Source organism: Myotis myotis, unplaced genomic scaffold (assembly GCF_014108235.1).
Source record: "Myotis myotis isolate mMyoMyo1 unplaced genomic scaffold, mMyoMyo1.p scaffold_m19_p_11, whole genome shotgun sequence".
NCBI classification, from domain to species: Eukaryota; Metazoa; Chordata; class Mammalia; order Chiroptera; family Vespertilionidae; genus Myotis; species Myotis myotis.
In genome coordinates, this window is record NW_023416315.1 from 76,142,941 (window position 1) to 76,169,850 (window position 26,910).

At 36.2% G+C, this 26,910-nt stretch overlaps 1 protein-coding gene across 1 annotated transcript in view; it reads left to right on the forward strand.

Moving 5' to 3' along the window:
• PPP1R3A (protein phosphatase 1 regulatory subunit 3A) overlaps nucleotides 1–23,516 on the forward strand; it is a 49,763-nt gene extending 26,247 nt beyond the window's left edge. Inside the window, exons 2-4 of the mRNA XM_036328925.1 lie at nucleotides 16,924–16,982; nucleotides 17,078–17,202; nucleotides 19,100–23,516. Of these exons, the coding sequence (XP_036184818.1) occupies nucleotides 16,924–16,982; nucleotides 17,078–17,202; nucleotides 19,100–21,460 (2,545 nt within the window). The 3' untranslated portion in view covers nucleotides 21,461–23,516. The remainder of the gene's footprint in view (nucleotides 1–16,923; nucleotides 16,983–17,077; nucleotides 17,203–19,099) is intronic.
• The last annotated feature ends 3,394 nt before the right edge of the window (nucleotides 23,517–26,910 follow it).

Here is a 26,910-nt window from a genome sequence, read left to right on the forward strand (position 1 = left end):
CAGCACTTTAGCACCACTGTCCTTCCTACTAGTCTTTATGGAGTCTCCACTTTCTGTCCTTGGTTATCGGGGTTCTGTCCAGCTAGTCTTCAGTTGATTATTCAGGATCATTTATTTTGTATTTTAGTTGTAATTTCAGTTTGGGCCTGGGATCTTGTCAGTGTATCATCCACTTACCCCACCACCATTTTTTTTCACTAGATTTATCTTTTCCACTGATAGATCCAGTTGCAATTTTAGCAAAGGTAGAGTTGTGCTTAGTTAACCTAATCAAAGAAGAAATTCTGCATTTGAGTTAACTTGAAAAGTACTAGATAATTGTATCTATCATTATTTTTATTTTCAAATGCTTTTATTATCCCAAATATTACAGTCAGATAAGTTTATGTAAAGTAGTATTTGTGAGAAGAAGAAAAATTTTGTATAATCAATACCATATACATATAAATCAAGCAAAACCATTGTAAAGGGATGTTTCTGAAAGACAGCAAGTATAATCTTGCAGTACCTTCACTTATTACCAAATAAGGAAAAAAATCATAACATATGTAGTTACTTTATTTTTATATGAAGCATTCTTTTACATGTGATAAACTTAAAACATGAAAATATCAGCATTACACATGAACTTATATTTAAACTATTATATCGCACTCTACCTTTTTTTTCAGTGACTGTTACCTCATCTCTATTATTTTCATTTCAAGATTAATTGTTTCTTTTATAGGATCTCCTCTAGTAGTGTCTTTGACAAGATACTTTATGTTGCTTGCATTTACAATAATTGTTTGGGCAATTTGCTACATAGTACACCTAAAAATATTTTATTAGCTCTGGCCACAAATCTGGAAACTAAAAAGCTTCTGTCAAATAAACTGACAACAAAACAAACAGGCAGATGACCAAATGGGAGATATTTCCAAATACTAGCTTCAATAAAGGTTTAACATCCAAAATATATAAAGAACTCATAAAACTCAACACCAAACAAACCCAATTTAAAAAATGGGCAGGAGACCTAAACAGACACCTCTCCTAAGACATACAAACAGCCAATAGATATATGAAAAAAATGTTAACCTTACTAGCAATTAGGGAAATGCAAACCAAAACTACAATGTTAGACCGTCTCACACCTGTTAGAATGGCTATTATCTACAAGACAAGTAATAACAGGTGTTGGAGAGGTTGTGTAGAAAAGAGAAGCCTCATTCACTGCTGGTGGGAATGTAGACTGGTACAACCACTATGGAAAACAGTCTGGTAATACCTCAAAAAATTAAGAATTGGGTGACCATATGACCCAGCAACTCCTCTCTTGGGTATATATCCAAAAAACTCAAAAACATGTATTTTCAAAGATATGCACCCATATGTTCAATACAGCATTATTATTCACTAGAGGCCCAGTGCACAAAATTTGCACACAGGGGTGTGGTGACCCTCAACCCGGCCTGCACCCTTTCCAATCTGGGACCCCTTGGGGGATGTCTGACTGCTGGGTTAGGCCTGATCCCGCAGGGCAGTTGGACATCCCTCTCACAATCTGGAACTGCTGGCTCCTAACCACTTGCCCGCCTGCCTGACTGCCTGATTGCCCCTGACCACTACCCTGCCAGCCTGATTGATGCCTACCTGCTCCCCTTCTGGCCTGATTGCTCCCAATTACCCTCCCCTAACAGCCTGATCACCAACAATTGCCCTCCCTTGCCATGACCCCCCTCCTCCACCGGGACCCGCCTCCTCCACACGAGGCAGTGGAGACCCCGGGAGTGACCTCCTCCGCACTGCACAGAGCCATGGGATCCCCAGGCCTCACTGCATGGAACGGCCACCAGACCCTGACTCCATTGTGCGTGTGACAATCTTATGATGGCCATCTTGTGGTGGCCATCTTGTGATGACATCACGCGAAGGTGCAGGCAAGGGTATGATGCCACCTAGGCTTTTATTATGTAGGATAGTGGCCAACACATGAAGACAATCAAAGTGTCCTACAACAGAGGATTGGATAAAGAAGATGTGGGACATATACACAATAGAATACTACTCAGCCATAAGAAAACATGAAATACTGCCATTTGGGATAACACAGATGGACCTTGGAAATACACACTCTTTTGTTATTGCCTGAGTAGCCGCATTTTTTAAGAAGAATGGTCCGATGATGCCTCCAGCCCAAAATCCACACCAAACAGTGACACGTTGTGGATGCATTTGTTTCTCAACAATCAGTCATGGATTTTCTGAACCCCAAATGTGACAATTTTGTCGATTAACCAAGCCATCAAGATGAAAATGAGCCTCATTGAGATTCAGCCACATTTATGCAAAACAGTCATAGCAAATTTCAACAAAAGAGTGTGTATGTTCCAGCAAAGCCATGGAGGCCATTTATCCAATATGCTATTCTTTACATAACCTTATACTGTATACTTTATGAATCAATAAAAAATTTACAATTTTTAATTATAAACCTGTTTTTTCTATCAAAATTATTTCTTGCATGAATTTTGGGACAGCCTTTATATGTCCCTATTAACCATTGTCACCCAAATAAATTTAATTTTTTTAAAAAAGAAAAGAAATTAGGTAAAATAAAGACTTTAAGCCAATAAATTTAAAAAATTTTTCTGATTTCTCTCTGATGTATATTGTTTTTTATTTTTTCCAATGTCATTCACTTAAAAACAAAAACATTTACATTTCTCTCTCAATAGGACAGTGATGGCGAACCTTTTGAGCTTGGCGTGTCAGCATTTTGAAAAACCCTAACTTAACTCTGGTGCCATGTCACATATAGAAATTTTTTGATATTTGCAACCATAGTAAAACAAAGACTTATATTTTTGATATTTATTTTATATATTTAAATGCCATTTAACAAAGAAAAATCAACCAAAAAAATAAGTTCACGTGTCATTTCTGACACGCGTGTCATAGGTTCACCACCACTGCAATAGAATATAATTGGTAGGTAATGGCAGAGGTGTCCCTTGAGCCACGTTTACCTATAAATCTTTTTCCACTTAAAATTCATAAATTACACTTGGGATATTTCATGACCAAGCAACCTAAAATTTTTTGGCTTGTGCTTTGACCCTCAGGATTCTACATATATATGCACTAGATTCTCACAATTTAGTTAGTCCCTCTTGAGAATATACATATGCATACAAAATTACAAGTGGTATACAAATTCAATCACAAAATTAAATTTTAATAGTCTTCTTCTCCCTGATTCCTGTGGTATGAGCATGAAAAAATAACACCCACCACTTTGACATGACAAATCAGATTTGTATGGGCATTCCTTGGTAGGAAACAAGGAGTTAGGAAATGAAGAAACTTTGGGGAAAAAAACTTATAAAAGAATTATTCAACAAGAATTCTTCTTCCTACGCTATTAAAATCTGCATCAAGAAGGCACGGTACCATTGTTTCCAGTACATTTTCAAGATCAAGCACTGAGGTAATAGACAATGTCCTAATTTAGAAATAGAGATAGAAAAGGTTTTAGAAATGTGATATTTCCACTTCATGGAAAATAAGAAAATGACAATAAAACCATCTAGTCACTAACAAAATGGTAATGTTCTTACATACTTGAATACTTGAACACTTCACGAGTGTATACTCAACAGACTTGTGGTTTGTCATGTCTTATGATTATATTTTAAAAGTAATATATTAACCATTATAAACTGATGAACAGAAATAGATACAGAGGCAGAGCAGCATCGAACAGACTGTCAAACTACAGCGGGAAGGCCAGGGAGGATTGGGGGCGGGAGGGGGGGGTAAAAGATCAACCGAAGGACCTGTATGCATGCATATAAGCATAACCTATGGACATAAGACACTGGGGGGTTGGGGAGGCCAGGGGAATGTCAAGCCCGGGGGGGAGGAAAGGAGACATATGTAATACTCTTTGTAATACTTTAAGCAATAAAAACAAAGTTTTTAAAAGTAATATATTAGCTTGTATAATATGTTTTATCCAATGCATTTGTTTATTCAAGTGAGTTGTAGACATTGCTAATGTTCCACTATTTGAAAAGTTTTGCCTGGACATAAGTAAAATAAAGTGGGACTAAATCTTCCCATAGTCTGCACTACAAATAATGTAAGACTAGCTAGCAAAGTGTGCAGGTAAGATTTCTATCAATTTGAACTGCTAATGCTGACCATAAAGTTTGAGAATTTATTTTTGCAATTTTAACAGTTATTTATATTGATTCTATATTTATATTTCTTTTGGAAAAAATTTTTAAGAAACTTTTAATTAAATATTTTTAAAGTATATTTAGGGAATACTCCTGTTAGTTATATAAATATAAAACTCTAAAACTGGAATGCATATTATTTATTATTAAAACTAGAGGGCCTGTGCACAAAAATTCATGCACTCAGAGTGGTCCCTCAGCCCGGCCTGCACCCTCTCACAGTCTGGGATCCCTTGGGGGATGTCCAACTGACGACTTAGGCCCACTCCCCAGGGAATTGGTCCTAAGCTGGCAGTCAGACATCCCTCTGACAGCCCAAAAGCCCTCAGGGGATGTCCAACTAACAGTTTAGGTCCACTTCCCCTGGGAAGCGGGCCTAAGCTGTTAGACATCCTTAGTGCTGCCGCAGAGGAGGGAGAGGGTTCCACCACTGCCACTGCACTGGCCAGCCATGAGCCGGCTTCTGGCTGAGTGCAGCTTACTATGGAAGTGCACTGACCACCAGGGGGCAGCTCCTGCATTGAGTGCCCCCTGGTGGTCAGGGTGAATCATAGCAACCAGTCATTCTGGCATTGGGGTCAATTTGCATATTACCCTTTTATTATATAGGATTGAGAATTGGTTCCACTTTGAGCAATTGAGGGGTAGATCAGTAGTGGCTGCCTGCTTATGCAGAGAAGGGTCACCCTGAATCTGTATCAGTGCTTGCCTTGGGTGTTAGAGAGAGAAGCCAACATGAAGGTATTGTATTTGATATCTTTTATCTAATCCAGAGCTTTATCTTTGAAGATAAGGAATGTAATATGCACAAAAGCCATGTTCATTGCCATGCTAGTTTTAGCCTTCCTATTCCACATCTAAGAGAAATATAAAGTCATTACAAATTGTTTCAGATAATTTCTTGCTTCTTACAAACCCCTGTTAATATATAATTAATGAAAGCATTTTTTTTTCCTGGCATTATCATCAAGGAAGTAGATGTAATTTATGTTTTCATCTTAAATTATTTCTGCATCATTTCTTTAACATTTTTTTTCTTAGACTCTTCTCTTCACACTTAAACACTTATCAATTTGTCTCTCTTTTGATGAAATGTTTTCCTTCTACTTTTAGTTTTATTCTTGATCAAGAGAAGACTATAGGTATTGTAACACCAAAGGGTAGACATTAGTTGATTTATTTATTATAAACTTTTCTTCTCATTAAGCACAAGTTTCTGCTTTCCTTCTTTCTCCCATTTATAAGTGGATATAAAATGTCAAGTACTAGAAATAACACACAATATGTAATTATTTACCTTAGGAAAACCTCAGTATTTCTATAAATACCCAATTATCAATGTCAATGCTAATATACTCTCTTTAAATGTCTTTAAAAAAAAACAAGTCTCTAATGAGTTACATATTATTTCTAATTTAAAATCTCTCCATTCATTTACTTTACTTTTTTTTCTTTAGGGGAGGAGGGTAGAGGAAATAAAATAAGACCACACGCTGAACAAAGATGACAGCAAAGTTCTTGAGGAGTTCACATTCATTTTTTTTTTTTAGCTTTTTATCATAGAGTGAGAGGGGAAGCTCAAGAATTACAAGTTTTGCTCCCTCTAGACAGTGCTGAATAATTTCATGCAGGGTGTTAAGAGGACACAAATACAACATTCTTCACTCACTTATTTTAAAAATATTGTATTAGTTTCAGGTGTACAACATAGTGTTTAGGCTTTTATATAACTTGTAAAGTGGTCACCCTGATAAATCTAGTACCCATCTTACAGCATACATAGTTATCAGAACATTATTCGCTATTCCATATGCTGTACCTCACAGCCCTGTGACTATTTTGTAACTACTAATTTGTACTTCTTAATCCCATCCTCTTTTCACACATACCCTCCAACCCCTCTGCCCGCTGGCAGCTATCAAAATGTTCTCTTTATCTATGCGTTTGTTTCTGTCTCGTGTGTTTGTATATTTTTGTTTTTTTTATATTCCATAAATAAGTGTGATCATATGGCATTTCCCTTTCTCTGTCTTCCTAGTTTCACTCAGCAGAATAGCCTACAGGTCCATCTGTGCTGTTGCTGATGACAAGAGTTCATTCTTTTTTTAGGGCTGAGACATAGTCCACTTGTATATGTGCACCCCTTCTTCTTATACATTTGTCTATGTATGGACTTTTAGGTTGCTTCCATACCTTTGCTAATTTAAACAATGTTGCAATGAGCATATGAATATGTCTTTTTGATTTAGTGTTTTGGGTTTCTTCTGGCAAATACCCAGAAGTAGAATTGCTGGGTCCGTCTTTGCCTCTCGCTATAGCCTTTGTTTTACAGTCTATTTTGTCTGGTATAAGTATTGGTACCCTAGCTTTTCTTTCTTTGTTTCTATTTTCATGAAATAACTTTTTCTATTCCTTTACTTTTAGTCAGTGCATGTCTTTCAATTTGAAGAGAATCTCTTGTAGACAGCATATGTAAGCTTCTTGTTTTATTATCCATTCAGCCATCGTATTTCTTTTGATTAGGACCTTTAATTCATTTGCATTTAAAGTAATTCTTGATAGAGATGTATGTGTTGCCATTTTATTATTCATATAGTTTATATTTCTTCTTAAATAACTTTTCTGGTAATATTGGTTTGGTGGTGATGAATTCTTTTAGTTTTTTTGTGTGTTTTGTTCTTTTTTTTCTCCTGTGAAGCTCTTTGTGTGTTATTGTCTTTTTATTCTAAATGATAGCTTTGCTGGATAGAGTGATCTTGTTTTTAAGTCCTTGCTTTTTATCACTTTGAATATTTTGTGCAAGTCTCTTCTGGCCTGCAAAGTTTCTTTCGAGAAATCCGCTGATGGGTCAACAGGAGCTCCCTTGTAGGTAACTAACTGCTTTTCTCTTGCCCCTTTAAGAGTGTCTCTTTTTCTTTAACCTTTGGCATTTTAATGATGTGTCTTGGTGTGGGCCTCTTTGGTTTTGTGAGAATAAACAAGTAAGCTTTTCTGTCAAAGAAGGGAGTTTAGGCAGCTGCCATTTTGGCTCCCATGACTTGCAGTTCCCCTGGGGACCGCCATTTAGAAATGGCAAAGAGCAACCCCTCCCCTTTTCCTTTAAATTAGCCAATCGTGCAAGAGTGGGAGCCTGAGCTCTCCCAATCAAGAGTGAGGGACAGATGATGTGCCTCAGGAATAAAAGCCCGAGGGCATGGCCAGCTTAGTGTGCATACTCCCAGGCCCTGTGTTGGTGTGCACCCTCCTGCAGGAGTGAAGATATCTGCCTTGCTGTCTGGCTCCCGAGTATCCTTTGTGTCCTATTGGAACCCCTGATCTGGGGCGCTAACAGTTTCGTCTTGTTTGGGACCTTCTGCACTTTCTGGGCTTGTATGTCTATTTCCTTCTCCAAGTTAGGGAGGTTTTCTGTCATTGTTTTTTCAATCCGTTTTGAATCCCTTGCTCTCTTTCTTCTGCCAGCACTTCTGTCTGGGAGAAAGCTGCTCTTCCAGCCCTTGCCCTGAAGCCAGACAATGTAATCCCTTCTCTGTATCCCTGGTGCCTTCTGAGTTCTTGCCTCAGTGCTGCATCTCAGAGCGAGTGAGCCCATTAGCAAATGAGTCCGTCACAAGTAAATCCATGTGCAGACCCTTCAAGAGGAACCCCTGGGATTCCAGCAGCCTCTGTCTCACTCTGTCTCAATCTCCATTGGTTTTTATAGCCAGAAGTCATGGGGAATTCTGTTTCTGGTACTGGAGCGCTGGACTGGGGAGCCTGGTATAGGTCTGAAATCATGGATAGTACCAAGTTATATGTATATTTTTTTCTGTTCATGTCTTCCACCCACAAATTTAATGCCTTTTTCATCTTAACTAAGCACTTATCATGCACTATGACTGTAACTTTTGGAGTTTGAGGTGCAAAGGAAAAACTAGCCTAAATTTCTTTGTTCTTTATAATTTCACAGACAAAAAATTCGTTCTTACCAAAGATTTTAGCAACCTCAGTGTGTGTGTTTTTTTATTCATTATTAAGTCAAGAACTTTCACCTTTTCGCTTAAAGGAAGCACTTTCTGGCTTCTCTTTGGCATAGCTGAATTGCCAGCATCGCTATTTTTGCACTTTGGTCCCGTTAGTAAGTGAAATTGAGCACAAGAACTGCAATAGTGTGGCTGTCTGTGTAATCAGCAAGAAGGTACTAAGTGACTAATGGGCAGGGAGCATTTATAGTGTGGAAATACCAAAGAGATGATTCACGTCCTGGGAAGGACAAGGCAGGATGGTTCAGGATTTTATCACAATACTCAGAACTGTATTCTATTTAAAACACATGAACCATTTACTTTGTGAATTTTTCATTTAATATTTTTAGATCATGGTTGGCCATGGGCAAGTGAAACTCTAGAAAACAAAACTTCACATGATGGGGGATGATTGTGCTGCTTTATTTATTTATTTTTAAAATGTGTTTTTATTGATTTTGGAGAGAGAGAAAGGGAAATAGAGAAACATCAATATGAGAGAGAAACATCCATCAGTTGCCTCCCACACACACCCCAATGGGGATCAAACCCACAATCTGGGTATGCTCTTTAATCAGGAAATGAACCAACAACCTTTTGGTGCATGGGATGATTGAGCCACACTGGCCAAGGTCTATATTGTTTTTATTTAATTGCCCATCTTCCCCACTGGCTTGTGAGCACTCTGAGGGCAGGGACTCTGTCTTGTTTATTGTGGTGATCTAGCACAATACTTGGAAATTGGTGGGCATTCAATACATATCCCAAAGACCTTCTAGGCATAACACATTTCCTTCAACAGAAATCATCCTCTTTCCTTGATCTCGTTTAACCTTCTGAAGTCCCCACCTCAAGTAATGTGGGTTCCATCTTTACATTATTGATTAAAAGCCTCTGCCTCATTCAGACATATTTTCTAGATAGTAGCAAAGAATGCTACTCACATGTAAAACTAATACAAAATAAGAGAACTAGATTTGGGGCCCCAAGATTCTCCCAACTGCCTAGGAAAGGGACAGTCTAAAAAGCTAAGTCCAATGGGCTTAGTGCTCTGAGATACATCATTGTGTATTTCTGGAGTTTGTAAATCTGGCCTCACATCAAAACCATCTTAGGAGATTCCTAGTACCATCACACTCCATTCCCACTCGCCACCCCCATGTGCAGGTCTGTTAATTTTGAATTTACAGAGACAGGATCTGAAAGGTAATTTGGGGAAGTACTGTTAGATTTGAAAGCTATAGTGTTATAGTGGAAGGAAGGGCCAGAGTAGCAGGGCTACTAAACACCTGAGATGCTGAAAGTTCCTTTATGAGCTTAATTTCTAGTTTTTTAGAAATTCCTCTAAGTAGAATGCCTAAATCTAGCAAAGCAGGTTAGTTACCACTTACAAGTTTGTTAAGAACTACTTAGATGAGCCCTAACCAGTTTGGCTCAGTGGATAGAGCGTCGGCCTGCAGACCAAGGGGTCCCAGGTTTGATTCCAATCAATGGCATGTACCTTGGTTGCGGGCACATCCCCAGTGGGGAGTGTGCAGGAGGTAGCTGATTGATGTTTCTCTCTCATCAATGTTTCTAACTCTCTATCCCTCTCCCTTCCTCTCTGTGAAAAAAATAAATAAAATATTTTTTTAAAAGATCTACTTAGATGGGTATAAACCCAGATGAACAGAATATGGCTGATAAAGCATCTTATTTTTCCCCAGTGTAAGACTAGAATAAAAGTCAGGGACCTAAGCATTAGTTCTTGGTCCACTGTTCAGCACATGCACCAGAGGTTAGAGAGGAAGGTAGTTTTTAGAGAAAGGTTGTGTTTATGAGCACCTGGGAAGCAAATAACATAGCCCATAAGACATCATAAATCAGACTTCAGATTAACATATGACCTTATTGACTTATAGTGCAGGAGCCACCGTTAACCACCAGACTTAACTCTCCCTTGGTAAGATCTTAGAAGGGAAAATACTGGATTTCTAAAGCCCAGGCATGGAACTAAGTTCAGACAGAGAGAGGCATTTTTAAATGTATTTATAAGAAAGTGATCAACAAATCATATTGATACTGACATGGGGAGAGCAGTAGGTCACCGTGGAATTCTGCCTTCTCTCCCCTCACCAGTTGGCTGATTATTTATGGGTTAGTGGTGAGAAAAAATCTAAAGTTAGTGAGCTCCTAGGGTCTGCCTTCTTTCATTGTCCTGGAAAAGATCAGCCCCGGAACACTCAAAGACAAACCTGGAACACGGTCTCCCCTCAGAGATGTCTGTCCTTGACCTGGGCTCCAGGCTACCTTATCTTCAGGGCCTGCTCTCCTTCTTCTACCACGTCCCTCAGTCCCCAGGGTCTGTAAGAAAATCTCTTCTTCATGGTGAGTAGCTATTAAACAACTGTGATTCTATTTCTATTGCATGCCCTTCCTCATCAATGTTACATCAAAAGTTGTAACTTAAATTTATTCCTCTTCTCTCTCCTCATTGCTGTGACCTTTAATCCTCATCATTTTGTGCCTGAAATATTACAGGAATCTCATGACTAGTCTTTCTGCCATATTGCGGTTCACTCCATCCAGGCTCTCTAAATGTACCTTCTTAAGTGTAAATCTGACCATGTCTCTCTCCCATTTAACACCCCACCCTTGTGCCCCGATTCTGATTAAAAAGTGCATAAAGAACTCAGCCCCACTTTGCATGGCCTGCTGAGATCTTTAACCCTGGATGATGCTACCCCTAGTTCTGTTCCTTGGCATTCTTTCCACAAAACACAGTCCAAAACTCAAACATCTCATTATTCCCAATGTGTATCTTTTTTCTTAGGGGCAGGGGGATGTGCTTACCTTTAAATCTTTGTCCACTTGTTATTCCCTCTAATTGGAATTACCTTACCATTTTTTTCTAATTGGGGAAGTTCTACTTTCCCTAAAATTTAACTCAGAATATTGATCTCTTTGTGAAAAATTCTCTGATTTCCCCCAACAGAGTGCCCTTTTCATTTCTGTCCTCTTTTTTACTGAGGGAATATCTATCATATTATTTATTATAATATTTACCATTTATTGTAACAATTGCCTATTGATGTGTTTTTCCATAATTATAACTTCCTTGAGGTAAGAGGCTATAGATTATCCATATGTGATTTCCCAAGTGCTTATTATAATTTATGGTGCATAGTGTGTATTCAAAATATCTATTAGAAGAACAAATGACCCCTCTTATCATTAAATGATACATTATATAATAAAGGTTCACTAGAAATTAACTTTCTCTACAAAGTGCATACCTTTTTGACTTTTTCATTTAAATACATCTTAATGTTAACATTATTGACTTTAATTTCTAAATTTATATTAGATATTTAAAACTTTCTTTAATTATTTGAATTCATAATTAAAATTATTATCCTGAACTTTGGGAGGGGTGATATTTGAAGATTTATAAGACATACAAAAATATGCCTACTTTACTTTATTATATAGATCCTTTTCTGAAATTAAATTTTAATATGGAAGGAGAAGAACAAAGTTATGATAATATTCACAGATGTGGAAAGAAGGGGAGAGTAGAAAGGATGCTACACATTTATTCAGCAGCATTTTTATGCCACTATTATGTGTTAGGCACTGTGCTAGCCACTGAGAGTACAGATAAATAATAAATTCAAAAAGGACTCAGGAAACATAAAGGGGGGACTAGAAACATTTAATAATATCTTTCTTTTATATCACAATTCTATATAATTCTGGGCTCTACCATCATCAACCCTCAGTTTGTCTTTTGCCTCAGTTTTCTAAAGTTTTAATTATACTCTTCAGATGTAATTGGTCATATAATGGATAATTTGAATTTCAGAGTGGAATTTTATAATAAATATTATAATAAATATTGTAAATATCATAATAAATGTTATAAATATTATAAATATTATAATAAATAATATATTTGTAGATATCTTCTAATCTATACCAGAGAATTAATTATCTAAAACTAGAATTTAACTATTTAAATATTTTAAATAATGTAATAAGCACCTTGAAAACAACTGCTCAAAACTGTAACTGACTCTAACTATTTCTGTCCCCCAACTTGCCCCACCTGATGAAACCTTATCTTGAAAACCAAGCTTTCTTGTTTATATAACTTTTATATAATAAAAGCCTAAGTGACCATTGGGGCAGAATGACCAGAATGACCAGAACTACTGGTTGCTATGATGTGCACTGACCACCAGGGAGCAGACACTCAATGCAGGAGCTGCCCCCGGATGGTCAGTGCACTCCCACAGTGGGAGCACCACTCAGCCAGAAGCTGGGCTCACGACTGGCAAGTGCAGCAGTGGTAGCGGGAGCCTCTCCTGCCTCCGTGGCAGCGCTAAGGAAGGAGCAGCAAGCTGAGTGGTAAGTAGCAGCAAGCAGATGGGAGTTAAGGAGTGAAGGGTCCTGGAATGCAAGAGGGATGTCTGCCTGCTGGCTTAGGCCCATTTCCCACAGGGAGCAGGCCTAAGCCGGCAGGCGGACATCCCCCAAGCATTCCCAGACTGTGAGAGGACACAGGCTGGGCTGAGGGATGCCCCCCACCAGTGCATAAATTTTATGCCCTGTGCCTCTAGTTTTATTATATTCTATGTGTTCCTTGGCATGTATATTTAAATTATTTTAGGTATTTTTATTTTAGATAATAAAATAACATCCTCTATGTAATGTTTGGATTGTTCATTTAATATAGTTTGGTAAGATTTATTCATATTGTTGTAGTTCTCTGTGGTTTATCATGTTTGAGTGGCATATAATATTCCTTTTGTGTTTTGACATAGTTTTATGTTTACTCATTTGATGTGCATTTGGGTTGATTCAAGTTTATGCTGTTGATAGCAATTTTTATCAATTAAGTGGTATAAAAGAGCAACTCCTTGAGTCTTTTTATCTCTCTGTCCTTTAATAATGCTGACCATCCCTTTATGTACTTATTGGCTAGGTGTATTTTATCTTCTGTGAAGTGTCTGCCCCTCTCCTCTGATTCTTTTGAAATCTATGTGCTTTCTTATTGATTTGTATGAGTTCTTTATATATTTTAGTATGTATTTGTGTTGATTTTTTGTAATGCAAGCATCTTCTCCAAGTTTGTAATTTATATTTTTTCATTATAAATATGTCTTTTTAAAAAAATTATCTTTATTGTTGACGTTTTACAGATGTACCTTTTTTCAGATGTACCACAGCTTTTTTATCCTCACATCTAGTAGTGGATATTTGGGCTGTTTCCAGATCTTAGCTATTGTAAATAACACTGCTATGAACATAGGGGTGCATATATTCTTTCTGCGTGGTGTTTCAGGATGTTCAATTAATATTTGACAAAGAAGGCAAGAGCATACACTGTAGTAAAGACAGTCTCTTCAATAAATGGCATTAGGAAAATTGGACAGGTACATGCAAAATAATGAAACTGGACCAGCAATTTACACCATATAGAAGAATAAACTCAAAATGGATAAAAAACTTAAATGTAAATTTTGAAACCATAAAAATCCTAGAAGAAAACATAAAAAGAAAAATCTCAGACATCTCATGTAGCAGAATTTTCACTGATACATCTCCTACAGCAAGGGAAACAAAGGGAAAAATAAATAAATAAATGGGACTTCATCAAACTAAAAAGCTTCTGCACAGCAAAAGAAACCACCATCAAAATGAAAAGGGAACCCACTGTATGAGAGAACATATTTGTTAGAGATACATATCAGAAGGTGTTAATTTTCATGATATATAAAGTACTCACACAACTCAGCAAAAGAAAGACAAACAATCCAATTAAAAAATGGGCTAAAGACCTGAATACACACTTCTCCAGAGTGGATATATGAATGGCCAAGAGATATTTGAATAAAGGTCAATGTCACTAAACATCAGAGAGATGCACATTAAGATGACAATGAAGTATCACCTCACACCTGCCAGAATGGCTGTCATCAATCAATCAACAAACAAGTGCTGGAGAGGATGTGGAGAAAAGGGACCCCAGTGCACTGCCAGGGGAATGCAGACTGGTGCGGCCACCGTGGAAAACAATGCGGAGTTTCCTCAAGAATTAAAAAGGAGCTCCCGTTTTGACCCCATGATCCCACTTCTAAGAATATATCCTAAGAATCCCGAAACACCACCCAGAAATAGGATATTTTTTAATGAACAAGTTTTGAATTTTGAGAAAGTTAAACTGATTTATTTTGAGATCCGAAAGATATTTACATTTATGTTCTACTAACAATTTTAAGGTTTTTGACATTTAAGATAGTAATTGATCTTGAGTTGATTTTTGAATATATGGTGTGGTAATTTCATCTTTTCCCATAGGAGTTGCATTTTCCCTATCTCCATTAACTAAAAAGTTCCTTATTTTCTTGCTGTCTGACATGCTATGTTTGTCATATACCAAAGTTCAATATGTTTAGATCTATCAATAAGTTTCTCAATCCTCATCTGTCTCTGTGCCAAAGTAGCTGTCTTAAATAAATCTTCATAAAAACTCTTAAGTTCAGCTACTTCCTTCCTGCTCTTTCTCATAAATATTCCAGCTACCTTTAGCCCCATACTTATTTTCTTTAGAATCATATTTTTAAATTTAGTAAAAAACTCTATTGGAATTTGTATTAGAATCTAATTGAAAATAGATCAATTTGGGAATCTCTTCATAATACGTTCTGCCTATCTATGAACATGGTATATTTCTCAGTTTTTCTATGTCTTGATACAATTTTATTATTTGGAAGTCTTACTACACATCTTCCATTGGTTTTTTTTAATAGACATTAAATGTCATCTATTTCATCTTCTCTTTCTTGCATTTATCACTGAATCTAATATTCCCCCTATATTTGTGTATAATAAATACAAAGTTTACCTAATTATTTGTCCCCAAAATGAGTTAAAAGCAGGATCCTTTCCTTTTGATTCAATCACTTTTTTTTTAAATGAGATAGATTTGAGAATTGAGTTAAAAAAAAAATAATTGCTAGCCCTGGCCAATTTTGCTCAGTAGATAGAATATCAGCTCATAGAATGAAGAGCCTTGAGTTTAATTCCAACCAAGGGCACATGCTTTGGTTCCAGGCTCAGTCCTTGGCCCTGGTCTCTCATATCAATGTTTCTGCCTCTCCCCCTCCTTTCCACTCTCTCTGAAAATCAATGGAAAAATATCATTGGTGAGGATTAACAACAACAACAAAAAAGATTGCTAGAGTTTTGGTTAGGCAAAAACAAAAGGCTTTAAATGACTATTATTTTTCCTCTACAAGTGAGATTTATTTTTCTGCATTGTTATAGGAATAAAGAGGAAGCAGGAAGAATTAAGTGATATTTAATGGTTTATATATTTTTAAACCCTAGGTATTATGTATATGGAGAAGGAAAAGTGTGTCAGTTTGCAATTGTATTCCACAAAAATGGACCTTTACATAATTATTGATCTCATTAAATAATATAGATTCATAGATTGATTCAATATCAATTATGTAAATACTACTAATGAAATTATATTTATATAGAAACATTATTTTCATTCATGGATCCACTGGAAGTTGCCAAATATTTTAGGTTAACTTAAAATTAAGCATCATAAAAACAAATAAAACTGAATTACTTTCTTAGATAGTCTGGATGAAAGAATTTGCAATTTTCTCATGATTTGTTGAAATAAATTAGCCTACCTGGGATTTGGATCAACATTGTCTATTGAAAAATAGACTATTACACATAAGTATCAGTCATTGCCAACTCTCTAGATTTCTCTTATTGCAGACTCAGCTGAAACAGAACAAGAATATCTGATAGCTTGACTTATGACATAACTTCACAAAGTGGGTTTTTTCACTAAAGCTTTGTTTTTGTTTTCCTGAGTGTCCTGGAGAAATCTAAATTTAATGATTCTAAATTAGAATCATTTAGATTAATTCGAAATCTAAAAACACCTATAAACAGATTACATTTGAAATTAGAAGGTATTTATCTTTCTCAATCAGTATGCAGAATACAAAAGAAAAGGGAGTATAACTCGAATCATTTTAAAGAAAGAAAATATATGCTTTCATATGAGCAATCTGAAGTCTTGGTTATAAAATTTGCCTGTGGCAATACACACAGAAAGTCTTTTAACTGAGTATAAATTTAGCTGCCTTTCAGTTTTTAGTGAGTTTAATGTGTTTTTCTTCTCCTTTTCTGGAGAGAAAAAGCTAATGTTATATCAATCCAAGTGAGTTTTGATAAAGATAGAACACAAAAAAATTAAAAATTGGGATGTTAGAAAGCAATTTCCATGGCCACAAATGAACTGTCAGTTCATAAAACTTTATCAATTAAACTAAGAGAAAAATGTTCTCACTTGCAAACATTAAATTCATGAATGATGAAATAATCTACATTTACATTTATTTTCATTTTGGTTATATACATTTTAATACAAGCAACATATTCTTTGTTAGAAATATGGCATTATATGAATTACTTTTGATTTTTTTCTACAATAATACATACCTTTGCATCATTTGAGGGATCAATTTTATTTGAAAAATATACAAAGTAGTAAAAGAAAAGATGAAAGTTTACATAACATGTATTTGGTTTGGCATTGGTTTGAATTCCCCCCCTTTATAGAATTACTTAGGAGATATTTTCCCAGAAAAATGTATAACATTTTGTTTTAAATTTAACAGTAAAGAAGAATCATCAGTAACATCAGATGAGAATAACTTTGAGAATTCAAAGATTACAGGTAATCTTATTTAACTTTTAAACAAAATCTGCCACTTTTGTTAAAGCCTACAATTATAACAATCTTACATAGATACAATTATATTAACTTTTCAGATACCCGTATCCCCATAATTGTTTGTTCCCAAGAGGATAAGGAAGACTTGGAAACCGGTATTCAAAATGTAAAAGACATAAACAGGGACCATGATGAACACGACAGAAAAGAATTAGAGATGAGGGTAAGTGCTCTGGTTGCCACGTTATTAGAGAAGATGAATCCATTTATGCTTCAAAGATGCTGCGATGCTGGCCTTTCAATAGCTTCAACTAATGTAATTTGCAAATGTGAAAGCACAGCCTATTCTGTCCTTGCATCTCTGGCTGGATCAACAAGACGCTTTGATTTCTGTGTGCTGCTTCTGCTCTCTACAGTGGTAAATTAATAGCATTCATTTTTTTATCTCCTTACCAGAAGCTCTGAGTAACAGTTTGTAGGAGTTACAGAAGAGGTAGCACTATTCTGATGTGCATCTCTCATCTTGGTGACAAGTGTACACTTAGCATAAACTCATCTGTAAAACGAGAGGGCTGCACTAGATGATGTTAGGGTTCTGTCCAGCACGACAAGTATTGCATTTAGCAGCATTTTTTCTTACTTACATCTTTGTGAGAATCTCAATGTTCTATATCATTGGACAGTATTAAATTATGAAATAAGGAGAAAATATCCTGTGCCATATTTTTAAACAGGAAACAAGTGCAGTACTGTAAAATGTAGTATTATATTTGTTATAAATTTCACACTCGGTGAACATTCAATCTATTTGGAATTTTGGGGGGATGGTTTAGATAGCATTTTTATTACAAAGGAAGAAATAGGAGAAATGAATCACATAATGTAATTTATCCTTTACTGTAGTTGGTTGGAGCTCTTGTCATTAAAATACATAGATTCATAATCATCTAAGATTAAAATTTGCCTTTTCAAGTGTCAGGGCTGAGACAGAAAAGAAATAAAGCTCATCCTTTTTTCCCACACATTCTCCATTTTCTATAGTGATATGGAAGCTGCATCACTGAAGTATGCAATTTACTTTGCTCTAACTTTAAAAAACTACAAAGTTGTCACCCATTGTGAAAATTCTCAGCAGCTGAAAGTTAACATTGCCATTTTTTTCAAACAACAGAATATAATGAAAGGGCCTTAAAAAATCACATACTTCACCAATACATCTCATTACAATGAGCAGGCTCAAATATAAAAGTTTGTTTAGAAGTTACTGAGATTGAATGTCCAATAAATGAACAGGGAGCTATAATTTAGAAGCTAATTTGCTCCATGCTGACATTAATGCATAAAACAATGAAGCTCTATAATAGATGGAAATACAACCAAATCTGTGGAACCCACAGGCATTGGCTTACAAGACAGCTGTGCAGTTGACAAGTAACATGAGCCTTATGTGAGAAGAAGGGGAAAACGTAAGATTTGCATATAATTATTGAGATCATGCAAATGTCAGTTATGAGGAGAGAAAAAAAACACACACACAGGCATCTCACTGTTAAATCCTGACAGTTGGCATCACTGAAGAGCTCAAATACATTTGAGTACCAGTTGGCAGAGGGTCATTAAAACAGAATTTGCAGAGACATTAACTCCCTCACTTTTCTTTGAGTGACGTTTTGCTATTAATAGTTTGCAGAGGCTTTGCAGAAAACATATTAATAAGAGAAACTGTAATAGGGGCACCTACAGCAAGTGTGAATGCAGCAAAGGGCACCCAGGAAGCTGCTCTCTAATTGATTAGCATGGAGCTATCAATGTGTATATCCTAAGTGAGGAGAAAGTGCAATGACAAGCAAGAATAGTTGAATAATACAATGTGATATTTGGAAGCTGGGAAGGAGAGTGATTAATTTTGGCCCCTTTTCTTATTAATATGATTCCCAAGTCATAGCCTGCAAGGATCCTCCCAAAACACCTAGCTTCCAGAATTTGTACTAAATCCACAAATGAAATGAGCCAAGGAAATCTACCAGATAATCATTAGCCAAATTAATGAAACCTACCTAATTCATTGTGTATATTTAAAATCAATTGGTCATTATTTCTTGTTGTTCTTATTCCTTAAGATAAATCAAGGCTCACTAAGAAGCACTGCTTCCAGAGATGAAAGGAATACATTTTCAACAGATCCAGTCAATTTTCCAAATAAAGGTGAGGTGTTAGAGAAGAAGCATGTTCATGAGGAAGTATACAGTGACTTGCTTAAAAGGACTTTGTCTCCAAGTTCATCAGCAGAAAGCTCCTTAAAGAGAGATTTTTACCGCAATGAAAAATATTTCTCAGGAAATGAGTGTAGTCATCAACCTTCAGAGGAAATTACTTCAGATACGAGAAAAATCAAGCCACCATTGGGAAATGCTGGCAGTGATGACTTAGTGCAATTACATATTAGCAACAAAGAAGTATTGGATGATAATGCCAATCCAGCTCAATGGAGAGGCAGTGTGCAAATATCTTGTCCCACTTCAGATCAACTAGTGGAAGACAACCTTAATAAAAAACATGAAGGAGGAGCTATGGAAATTCAAATGAGAGATTTGGAATGTTTAAGAAGAGATTTCCATTCAGATTTCCATTTGGAAGAATCAATAGAAAAGGAGTCTTCCAAGAAAGATTATGGAAATGGTAAGAATGAGGAGCAAAGAATGCATCTGGGTGTTAATGAAAAACAAAGCAAAAATCTTCAATCACTCTTACATGACCAAGAAAAGATAAGCCACTCTGAAATAAGTGTGGAAGAGACTGGAGCTAGTAGCAGAGGACTAACTGTCCTGCTGAGTAAAGACACCTCAACTCCCGACCAGGCAATCAGAAAAGACTCATTTCAATCACCAAGAGGAAGTCTAAGTTGGGGAGAAGCTGTGTTAACAACCACAGAGCATGATCTCTCAACTAGTAAAGGCAGTACTTCAGGAGAGATGCCTACTCAAGTTTGTTCACCAAGAAATGGAAATATTTTGAAGAATGATTATCTTTTCCAGTTTGAAGAAGAAAATGTAGGTAGGATTAACCCTGAAGATCAGAATAAGAACAAACAGCATAAAAAACCATGGAATTTTCTGGAAAGTCAGGGAAAAGCAAGAGAGAGTAAGACAAATACAACCCAGCAGATCAAAGAACATGCAGACTGTGAAGATACGTGGGGGGAAAGAGATGATACAAGGAGTTTGACTGCTACTCCTACGGAAAAATTGTTTACCTGCCAAGAAACAGTGAGCTATGAACTGTCTTCTCTAGCTGATCATGGTATTACTGAGAAAGCAGAAGCAGGTACAGCTTATATAATTAAGACAATATCAGAAAGTACTCTAGAAAGCATGTCTGCTGGAGAAAAAGCAATAATTGCTAAGCTACCTCAAGAGACAGCACGAAGTGACAGGCCCATCAAGGTAAAGGAAACAGCGTTTGATCCACATGAAGGAAGAAATGATGATTCACATTATACCTTTCGTCAAGGAGATACCTATGATGATGATTTTGAAAAAAAATCATATTTAGATATTCGTAATGTACATGTAGATAAAATGGAGAGTGAAGAAGCCATACCTATGCTCAATCCTGCAAATACACATGATGGGAAGAAACGTGACACTGGAAATATAACATCTGTAGGAGAATCCTTACAGGTCATTAAAAACGATCAAAAAACAGCCCCAAAACTGAATTTGGGGCTGTCACCAATAGGTAAAAAAATATTTTCAGAAAATAGAGTTCCTGGTCAGGTCCAAGAATTATCAAAGGAAATGGATGCAGGTGCTATTATTCAGTCTGCTTTAAACTCAGACACTAATAGAGCATCTAAGAATGGCTCTCAGGTTTCCAATCACCGTGCTAAAACTTCAGTGTCATCTTACGAACAGGCAACTGCTGTAGATAATACAGTTAGTACCATGACTCTCCAATCTACATCTACTCATACTAAATCAGAATATAACTGTAATCCAGCAAGTGAAATCCAGGGCATTGAGAAATACCCGCATACTGGGGGTACAACTGAAGAAGTTTGCAAAAGTTCAGGAACAGTGAGATCAGTTAGTAGACGAGAAACACATACAGGAGAATGCAATGTGGAAACGTGTGTAGGGCCAGAGGTTTTAATCACTGATGCTGCTGAAAACATAGCAGAGGTAAGGCACAAAAATGAAGGCTTACTAAACTCTGGACAATCGCCGTGTTTTTCAGGTGACAAGGAATCTGAGAGCTCGGCTCCTGCTAATCTCCCTGCCCACGAAAGTCAAGCTCAAAGCAGTGAATCTCTGCTTTTGAAATACACCAACTCAAAAATATCTTATTTCCTATTGTTTCTGATATTTCTTGTAACCATCTATCAGTATGACTTAATGATCGGCTTGGCCTTCTACCTGTTTTCGCTGTACTGGCTGTCCTGGGAAGGGAGGAGACAAAAAGAGTCTGTCAGAAAGAAGTGACCCCAGCACTATTATTACTCTCTCTTCAAAGATAAGCTATTTAGCCCCAAACAGTTGGGTTGCTGAAAAAGACTATTCATTATTCAAAGCGCCAGTGCAGTTTTTCCTCTTAAAGGATCATTTAAAATGAATGCGTATGAAGTTTGCTCCTTCATATAAGTAATTATTCTATATAGGACCATTATGTTTGGATCATTAAATACCTATATGAATATGAGATCTGAAGCACGTCAAGTTGAAATTAGGTACAGCTGTTGCTCCTTACCAGGCTGTGAAGTTGCAATGCTTCACGTCTCTTCACCACTTCAAGTGCCATTTCTTGCATTCATTACTTTTGCAGTAAAGCTTCATTTTTCCCCCCTGAGAGTATTTTTCCCCTGTATGGTTTTTAAAAATGGATAAAACATGGACAACAGCAGAGGACTTTTACTTCTTTTTCAGTATTGGCCATGAAATTTGCATTTACCACTGTATCATTTATCATCACATTTTGATAGATCAAATCTTTCAATTTAAGATTTTTAAGAACACACATGTATATTAAGATATGTAAACTTAAATTGAAGGAACACATGACTTGCTTAAATAATACTTTACACATACCTTTCACCTTCTTTACACCTACAAAAGCGGGGCATTCATAAGCCAAATCTGAGAAAGACTGAAACAATTTGGAGATGACCTTTCAATTCTACAAAATGTTGTGGGTGGTCTGTTTTTAATCTGCTTTTCTCTTATAAAGAGAGACTGTGTAACATAATTGAATGATTTCAATGTCAACTATTATTCAAAGTTGAAAATGTAAAAGTTCTACAAACATTGCTTTATAATGAATTGTACCTATAAAACTTTAATTAATAATAATTTTTTTAAAATGTTTCCAAATGAACTGTTCTACTTGGTAGTACTTATTGTCCTCAAACAAATGTTTAATCTTTTCTCATTATGATACAAAGAATTATTCCTCCAAGTGCCTTTAGATAAAACACACACACACACACACACGTAGTCATTGGTGATATTTATTATATAATGATCAGGTAAACTAGGCAAATAAGTGATATGGAAATCTACTGAGGGAGGTGACCCAAAATAGCAGTGGTTTAGGCTGTTGTTATCTATGTCTAAGTCTGTGAAATAATGAACTAGTCATTTTAGTCGCAAGGGGATAATGCCAAGATTCTTATACAGTTGATTTAAATAACCGTTTATTGAATGACTACTATATGAAAAACCCTGCAGTCTGTTCTATGGCAGAACATTCTCTTTGATACCCTGACAGGCCAGTCCTCGGGAGGAGGCATAAGTATGTAGTTAGACACTTAGGACTTAGCCAGGAGTATGTGAAAAAGCCACATTGAGGGGGCAACTTTGGGTGATTATTTTTTCATAGGAAATTTTTTCAGAGAGCATATAGCATTGATCTTCAGAAAGAAAAAGATTATATGTTTATTTACCTGTAAAGGTAAATCCAATGAGTGAAACTTGCATATATCATTCCACACATCTAAGAAACATGCATTTATGAGAAGATAATATTAGAGCAAAACATTTTAACTGACTTTCATGTGGTAGTAAATGAAAGTTGAACAAATACAAATATCTTGAAGTAGAACTTAGGGCAAATATTTGATTGAGAAAGCACCTTTTTTTATTAAATACAAGTGGAATACTGTAAGCTGTACCTAGAATGTTATCTCTAAAATTGCTGTCCTGATAACTTTGTTGACATATTTAAACTACAAACTATTAAGAACTGAAAATTCTTAATAGTTTCTTCAGTTCTTAATAGTTTGGCTTTTCATTCTATCTTTAAGAATTTCAGTCAAAATATCACATCTTTTTACTGCAAAGAACACTACATTACTTCATGAACACATGAACATGGACTGTAATTATTCCCTTATGCATAAAAGAATGTAATTTATTTTATTTTGTTTATTTGATTTTTGGTAACAAATGTATTAACATTCTCATACATCTTTGTAATATGACAATCAAAGGATCTAAAAGGTTGTGTATTTTTCTGCATGCAATAAAGAAAAAATTGGTGATTTACCTGACTTTGCAAACATTACTTATGAAGCATTTGAAAACATAAGTCCTAAGGACTTATAAAACTATTGCTAAGTGGAGAGGTAGACTGTTGGTATATGTTTTGGTCACATCACTATGTTGAACAAGAGAAGTACATCTCAGAAAGAACTGTCAAAGCCTGGTTAATCAAGATTTGATTGTTAACCATCATGGCAAGGTGACCTCTGCAAAGCATAGCTGCTTCCACGGTGTCTTCCCAAGTATTAGTTAAGAGCCAAGAGTGGGTGTGGCATGAGAATAAGCTAAGGGAAATGCATTGCACACTTGCATCTTATAGCGGGTAAGAAATGGGATGTATGAAACCATCACCTTTTAACTTGCTGTGCTTCTAACTATTAGAAACAAAATTATAAAAATAAATTGGCAACTCTAGCAAGTATAGGTAGGAAAATCATCTTAAAAATCCACATCTGTATAGCTGTAAAAAAAAGGAGTATCTCTTCCCTCTGAGGCAGCATGGAGGACCTGGAGAGGATTATGCTAAGTGAAATAAGTCAGGCAGAGAAAGACAAGTATCACATGATCTCACTTACATGTGGAATCTAATGAACAAACTAAATTGATGAACAAAATAGATCCAGAGCATGGAAGCATAGAACAGACCAAAAAAAAAAAAAATCTTCGAAGGAAGGGGGCAGGGCCAGGAAGAAATTAACCAAAGAATTTATATGCATATATGCATAACCCATGGACATAGATAATAGTGCGGTAGGTCAGGGGGTGGTGGGTGGTGGAGAGTGGGAAGCGGAGTGGAGGGGATCAATAGGGGGAGAAAAGGGGACCTCTGTAATACTTTTAACAATAAAGATAAATTTAAAGAAATAAAAATGCGTCCAAAAAAAAAAAAGAAGGAAAAAAATTCGCATCTGTATAAGCCAAATAATATACTTTTAATGTAAGAAGAAATGTCATTGATATGACATTCATCCCTCAAGATTTAAGAACATTGGATTAATGCAGTGTGTTTCCCTGCTGAGCTCCAATATTTTGATAGTGAACTCTTTCAAAGAATATATGTATTCTGTTACAATTTTGTGAGAGAAACAAGATTATCTTTTACTTGTCATCTTAAGCCAGTCTGCTGGTTAAATGGAAAACTTTAAAATATACGTACCAAATTTAGGGAAATGAATAAAATACTTTACTTTTCCCATTAGCATATATGTTATGTTCTTAATAATTTCTTTAGTCATGAATATTATTTTGTATCAGGAGGCTTGTTGTTTCCTTTATTTGGCTCACTTTTTGCATATACATAAATCAAAACTGAAAAGTAAGCAACACAAAAAAGTCAACTAGCAGGAGAACTAATACAGATGAGGCAGGAGGGCTGTTGTCTCTAGGGCCAGTTCATCTACTGATTTCTGACTTTTCCTTCAAATTTTCAGTGAGTGAGCATAGAAATTGAAACATACACTAAGGCTTGTCTTTGGTTATTTGACTCCTATCTTAGCCAATTCTTGTGGAACTAAAGAATAGAATCTACTATAATTTTGCAGTAAGGTTCAAAAGAAATATGACAGGCCAGCATCTCCTCCGTTGTACACCTATATGAAGAAAACAGCTAAAAAAAAAAGGTTCTCTTAGCCAGGTCATGTGGTCCAGTAGTTGAGCGGTGACCTATGAACCAAGTGGTTGGCATTCAGTTCCTGTTCAGGGCACATGCCCAGATTGCAGGCTTGATCCTCAGTAGGGGGTGTGCAATGATTCTCTCTCATCATTGATGCTTCTGTTTCTCTCTCCCTACCCCGCTCTCCCTTCTTCTCTGAAATCAATTAAAAAAAAAAATTTAATGTGCTCGTCTGAGCCTTGCAAGATAAGAGCAGTAACGTCACCTAATAAACTTAGAGCCACATGGGCCACTCTTTTCTTTCCATTTTTTTCTTTTTTGCCTATTTATCTTAAGTCTTTATTGTTGAAAGTATTACATAGGTCCTTCTTTTTCCCCCATTAAGCTCTTCCATCCCATTCCCATTCAACCCCCCGAACCCGGCCTTTACCACCCCATTGTCTGTGTCCAGGGCTTATGCAAGTTCATTGATTGATCTCTTCCCACCTACCCTCCTCTGCCTTCCTTCTGAGGTTCAACAGTCTGTTCACGCTTCTATGTCTCTGGGTATACTTTTGTTCATCAGTTTACTTGGTTCATTAGATTCCACATATGAGTTAGATCATGTGATAATTATCTTTTTCTGACTGGCTTATTTCACTTAGCATAATATTCTCCAGGTCCATAGTGCTATTGCAAATGGTAGGAGTTCTTACTTTTTTATTGCCGTGTAGTATTCCATTGTGTAAATGTACCACTGTTTGTTTGTTTTTTATTTATTCATCTGCTGATGGGCACTTAGGCTGTTTCCAAATCTTAGCTATTGCAAATTGCACTGCTATGAACATAGGGCTGCATATATTATTTCTGATGAGAGTTTCAGGTTTCTTGGGATATATTCCTAGAAGTAGGATCACTGGGTCAAATGGGAGTTACATTTATAATTTTTTTAGGAAACTCCATACGGTTTCCCACAGTGGCTGCACCAGCCTGCGTTCCCACCAGCAGTGCACGAGGGTTCCCTTTTCTCCACATCCTTGCCAACACTTGTTATTTGGAAATTTATTGATGATAGCCACTCTGACAAGTGTAAAGTGATATCTCATTGTCATACTGATTTGCATCTCTCAGATGATTAGTGACTTTGAGCATTTTTTCATGTCTCTTGGCTTTCTGTATGTCCACTTTGGAGAAGTGTCTATTAAGGTCCTTTGCCCATTTCAGTTGTATGATTTCCCTATATATTTTGGAGAGAATCCAGAAACTCACCCAAGTCACTATGCTCAATTAATAGTTGACAAAGGAGGCAAGAGCATACATTGGAGCAGAGACGGTTTTTTCAATAAATGGTGTTGGGAAAATTGGACAGACACATGCAAAATAATGAAACTAGACCACCAACTTACACCATACACAAGAATAAACTCAAAATGGATAAAAGACTTAAATGTAAGATATGAAACCATCAAAGTCCCAGAAGAAACCATAGGCACCAAAATCTCAGCCATGTCTCCTAGCAATATGTTTACCGATACATCTCCTCGGACAATGGAAACTAAGGATCAAATAAACCAATGGGACTACTTTAAAATAAAAGTCTTCTGCACTGCAAAAGAAACCATCAACAAAATAACAAGAGAACATATTTGCCAATGATACATCCAATAAAAATATTATTTAGAGTTTATTTTATTTATTAAATTAATTCTTTTTTTTTCTATTTTCAGAAACAACTTGTATTAATTTATGGCAACATAATTTAGTTTTCATCTTTTAAAAATAGATTTTCTCATTAGTCCAATGT